The 5,686-nt window shown below is 55.6% G+C and overlaps 1 protein-coding gene across 1 annotated transcript in view; it reads left to right on the forward strand.

The window, feature by feature from the left end:
- LOC133362953 (SLIT and NTRK-like protein 2) overlaps nt 1-2,357 on the forward strand; it is a 123,805-nt gene extending 121,448 nt beyond the window's left edge. Inside the window, exon 10 of the mRNA XM_061581930.1 lies at nt 6-2,357. Coding sequence (XP_061437914.1) covers nt 6-1,636 — 1,631 coding nt within the window. The 3' untranslated portion in view covers nt 1,637-2,357. The remainder of the gene's footprint in view (nt 1-5) is intronic.
- Nucleotides 2,358-5,686: the final 3,329 nt, after the last annotated feature.

Here is a 5,686-nt window from a genome sequence, read left to right on the forward strand (position 1 = left end):
GGGAGTGGTGGCGGCGGCGGCGGGCGGCCACCGCCAGGCCAAGCCGCCGGCTCCGACGAGCTGCCCCAGCGCGTGCTCGTGCGCCGTGCACGCGTCCGACGGGGGCCTCGCCGTCGACTGCCAGGGCCGCGGCATCGAGCGCGTCTCGGCCCTGCGGCCCCGCCCCCTGGGGCCCCGGAGGCTGTCGCTGCGCGCCAACAGCATCCGCGAGGTGCTGGCCCACGACTTCCGCGACCTGGGCACCCTGGAGCTGCTCCACCTGGGCGCCAACCGCATCTCGGCCGTCCGCGACGGCGCCTTCCTGGGCCTGTCGCGCCTGCGCCGGCTCCACCTCGACGCCAACGCCCTGCGCAGCCTCTCGGCGGGCACCTTCGCCGGCCTCGGTGCCCTCCGCTTCCTCTACCTGGAGTCCAACGCCATCGCCGAGGTGCACGCCGGAGCGTTCGCCGCCACCGCCGCCCTGCAGCTCCTCTTCCTCAACCGCAACCGCCTGCGCCGGCTGCCCGCGGGCCTCCTTGCCGCCGCCGCCGGCGTCACGAGGCTCAACCTGCGGGGCAACCGCCTGCGCGGGCTGCCCGCCGATGGGCTCCTGGCGCCGCTCGCCGCCTCGGCGGTGCAGGTGGACCTGCGGGACAACCCGTGGGAGTGCGACTGCTCCGCCGAGCCCCTGCGCCGCTGGCTCGACTCCCTGAGCACGGGCATCGTGCAGGGCGCCGTCGAGTGCGCGGGCCCCCCGGCGCTGGCCCGCCGCGACCTGCGCTCCGTGCCCTTCGACGAGCTGTGCGCCGGCGAGCGCCTCGCAGAGGCTGCCGCTCCCACGGCGGGCGGCACGGCCCCGCCGCCCGCCGCCCCGTCCCCGACGCCGGCACGCGGACCCCTCGGCGTGCCGCTCTCCGTGCTCCTCCTGGCTCTGCTCGCCGCTCTCGTCGCCGCCGTGGCGCTGCTCGCCGCACTCTTGCGGCGCCGCGGGGCGGCCTCCCGCCCGCCGGCGGCCGACGCCGTCGCCGGCCGCGCCAACGCCGGCCTAACGGCGGCGTTCGACTACGGCCGCTACGAGGCCAAGGCGGCGGAGGCGGCTAAGGCCGAGGGGGTATCTGCGCCGGGGCCGAATCGGCGACGGGGCGGCGGCGGCGGACCCTCCATCTACACGGTGCCGCTGTGCGCCGGCGACCCCGACCGCCGGTACCGTCAGGTGCTGCTCGGCGAAGGGAGCGCGGCCGGCTCGGCTTCGGCGTCGCGCGAGCACGGCCGCTGCCCCGGCGCGCCGGCCCTGCGGTACTACACGCTGGACCACCACCGGCGGCAGCGGTGGCAGCAGTACGACGGCGCCGGCTGCGGCGCGGCCGACGCGTCGTACCTCGGCGGCAGGGCCCCTCACGTCAGCTTCCAGTTCCGCAGCCTCAGCAGGCTGGGCCGGTTGCAGCAGCAGCAGCGGCAGCGCCAGCGGCAGCAGCAGCTGAACTACGACTCGGGAAAACGCCCGTCGCAGGCGGCGCATTCGCCGGCGCCGCTGGGGTTCCGAGCGGAGGGTGCGGTGCGAGCCGCCGGCGAGTGCCTGGAGCTCAACGCGAGGCTGCGTGCCGAGCCCGACTACCTGCAAGTGCTGGAGAGGCAGTCTCCGTACGAGCAGTTCTAACGCAGGGCACCCATCCACTTGTGGGGAGGGGCGGGACCACACGCGCGACCGTTCACCGGAGGAAGAGGCCTGAACGTTCATCGAAGGTCGGGCTACGGGAATGCTCGGCATTCCCACCCGCCCGCTCTCTGTTGTTCTTCTGACGTTTTTGATCGCCGGAGGAGAAGGAAGGAAGGTCCTGGGTTGAATGTGAGTTCAAGGTCGGGCTGTCGAGATGTGCGGATACACTCCCGCCCTCTGCTGCTCTTACGTTTTCAATCGCCGGAGGAAGAAGGTTTGGGCTGAACATGCGTTGAATGTCGAGCTGCTGATATGCTCGGGATACGCGCCTGCCCGCTCGAACCCGCCCTCTGTTCTTACGACGTTTTTGATTGCCGGAAGGCGGAGGAGGAAGGAAGGTCTGGGCTGACGTTGCGTTCAAAGTCGGGTTACGGATACGCTCGGGATACCCGCCCGCCCGCGCGCCGTTCTTACGAAGTTTTTGAAACATGGTTTGAAGCCGGGAAACCGCCACTCATCTCTCGACGGACGCTGCCATTTGTATGCACGGAGCAATTTTTATAGCCATAATAAATAATAACAGCCGGAGGCGCAAAGCACCGTAGTAGGTTTCGAAACGCGTGAACACCAAGTAAAGACGCATTCACCTTCACGTTTAGGAATCATTTACCTTCACGTTTAGGAATCATTTACCTTCACGTTTAGGAATCATTTACCTTCACGTTTAGGAATCATTTACCTTCACGTTTAGGAATCATTTACCTTCACGTTTAGGAATCATTTACCTTCACGTTTAGGAATCATTTACCTTCACGTTTAGGAATCATTCACCTTCACGTTTAGGAATCATTTACCTTCTCGTTTAGGAATCATTCACCTTCACGTTTAGGAATCATTTACCTTCACGTTTAGGAATCATTTACCTTCACGTTTAGGAATCATTTACCTTCACGTTTAGGAATCATTTACCTTCACGTTTAGGAATCATTTACCTTCACGTTTAGGAATCATTTACCTTCACGTTTAGGAATCATTCGCTTGTCTCTGCGTTACCCTTTCCGCCTCTCGCTCATTAGCCTGCCCCTTATTAGTAGCGACGGTAATCATAGGACACTCTCATTTGGCTCTACGAGGTAACGAAAATTATTCTTCGGGGGAAAAGAAAATGGCCCTCTTGTTTACTCGGCACTAACGTTACCCTTGGTTCTGCGACCGTTTTTTTTTTGTACGACACGCGGTTTAATTTTCCCCGCGTGACACGGACGTCTCTCGCGTACGGAAGCGGCGTAGACGTTTGCGCGTGCCGAGTTGGTTACGAGGAACTGTACGATGAATGCACTTTCAACCGCGCGACCGAGAATAAACGTATTTTAAAATCGCCGCAGCCGCTCGCCACGTGTGTGAGAGAGCACTTTCCCCGAAGTTAGAGGCAACGGGTTAAGAGGAGGTGCTGAGTAAATGAAGGTAACTTGTCATTGCCCTTCTTGGTTCTTTCGGTAAAGTCACGTAGAAGGGAAATAATAAAATAATAAAAAGAAAACATAATAAAATACAATTCTCACGACGTTTCGGTCACAACGCAAGCAGCCGTCCTCAGGTGAAGAACAGGTCTGAAAAACAGGTCTGTCGGAAAGACAGCGTCTGAATGAACCCTTCATTCTCAGACGCTGTCTTTCAGACAGACCTGTTCTTCACCTGAGGACGGCTGCTTGTTTGTGTCGGAAAGACAGCGTCTGAATGAACCCTTCATTCTCAGACGCTGTCTTTCCGACAGACCTGTTCTTCACTTGAGGACGGCTGCTTGCGTTGTGGCCGAAACGTCGTGAGAATTATTAGAACAGGTCTGTCGGAAAGACAGCGTCTGAATGAACCCTTCATTCTCAGACGCTGTCTTTCCGACAGACCTGTTCTTCACCTGAGGACGGCTGCTTGCGTTGTGGCCGAAACGTCGTGAGAATTGTATTTTATTATGTAAAATTTTTATTATTTTATTATTTCCATTCTACGTGACTTTACCGAAAGAACCAAGAAGATGAATCCCTGCAGTCACGAAAGATTTAAATCGAAATTTATTATTGCCCGTTTAAAAAAGAATTGTTCACGTCAATGCAGGGCACTATTCAAACACTATTCACTATTTTTTAAAATATATCCTTTGGTTCTTTCGGTAAAGGGACATAGAGATCCAGGTCCGATTCAATACAATACACAAAATCCGTGATCTAATCCCCTCTGTGAAGGATGTCATTCCTGACGTGCAATATCCTGGAGTCTACAAACTGCGCTGCACCTGCGGTGGCAGTCACATTGGTGAAACGAAACGACATGTCTCGGACCGTGTTCGCGAACACAAGGCAGATCTGAAACACGGCAGAACCAATACCTCTGCCGTGGCTGACCATTGCTATAACGCTGTGGGCTCGTGTGATATAGTTTTTTCCGAGACCAAGGTACGCTCTGCAAACCTTCGGGCTACTATCAAAGGTTTGTTCATGAAGCCATCTATATATATAAAATCGTTCATGTCTGTCTGTCTGTGTGTGTGTGTGTGTGGACTTTGGCCCATACGCACTTTCATTGGACGGCGGTTGCCCCTGGCAACGGCTAGCCACGCCTTCGCCGCTTTCATTGGACCTGGCAACGGCTAGCCACGCCTTCGCCAAGGGCTGCAGTTTCATTGGACTGCGGTTGCCCCTGCCAACGGCTAGCCACGCCTTCGCCACTTTCATAAGCTCCGTATTTAATTAAATAATAGCCATTACACAGTATTGTTGGAGCGCTAGGGGGGGGGGAAGGAACGCCACCCGTACCCTGCCTCTTCCAAGCCGACAATTTTAGGCGAGGCCGCAGGCTTTGCACGCTACTAGGCCTCGACACCCACCACGCCACTCTGAGGTAAATTCATCAAAGTTTTTCCTACTCTTCACTACACCCCCACCACAATGTGTGCTATTAATATTACTTTTAAATCCAACGCGCCAACAATCGATTACTTTAATGTTCACTGTACAAATACTCATTAAGCTGGGTGAGCGTACTGCCAGTCTATCATGTACACTGTAGCCTGCTTATTAAGCTCGGTGAGCGTACTGCCACTCTATCATGTACACTCTAGCCTGCTTATGAAGCTGAGTGCGTGTACTGGCAGTCTATAATGTGGACTCTTGCCTGGTTATTATAATCGATTCTTTATATGTTCTTTGTACAAACAGTCATTAAGCTGCTTGAGCGACCTCAGTTCGATTCCAACTCACGCCCACCACCGCTGACGATTATTTGAAACGGACCTGGCCCTCCCCTAGGTCCACTCAGCCTCAAAAGCGTAACTGCTGTCGTGTGTGAACATCGTCACTGGGGAGACAAAGGCGGCGGGGCATCGTGGATCCAAGTCCCGGGCGAAGCCGGGTCATGTGTATGTGTGTTTGTGTTTATGTGTATGTCTGTGTGTCTCTATGTATGTGTGTATGTATGTGTATGTATGTGTTTGTGTGTATGTGTGTCTGTATGTATGTGGGTTTTTTTTTGTCTTTATGTGTATGTCTGCGTGTCTCTATGTATGTGTGTATGTACGTGTGTGCATGTGTTTGTGTGTATGTATGTGTGTGTCTATGTATGTGTGTGTCTATGTATGTGTGTGTATGTGTGTGTATGTATGTGTGTTATGTGTCTGTCTGTGTCTGCATGTATGTGTGTGTGTATTGTGTATGTGTTTGTGTGCATGTATGTGTGTGTTTGTGTGTATGTGTATGTCTGTGTGTATGTGTTTGTGTGTATGTGTGTGTATGTATGTGTGTGTATGTGTTTGTATGTGTTTGTGTGTTTACGCTCGCATTACACAAATGTGTTGCTGGTCTAAGGCGTTCCTCGCACAGCATTGCCGCTTTATTATTTCAGTCGTTTACTGCCTTACGCACCCTGAAAGTCGTGTGTGTCTGCAGCAAGCGCGTGTATGTGTACCTATGGACGCGCGCGCGTGTGTTGTGTAGGGGGAACGGTAGTGTAGTGCTTAGCGTGCTGTCTGTGTCTGTGTGTGTGTGTGTCTGTCTGTGT

Source organism: Lethenteron reissneri, unplaced genomic scaffold (genome assembly GCF_015708825.2).
Source record: "Lethenteron reissneri isolate LAM-NWPU_2019-01 unplaced genomic scaffold, ASM1570882v1 scaffold_1638, whole genome shotgun sequence".
Classification (NCBI taxonomy): Eukaryota; Metazoa; Chordata; class Hyperoartia; order Petromyzontiformes; family Petromyzontidae; genus Lethenteron; species Lethenteron reissneri.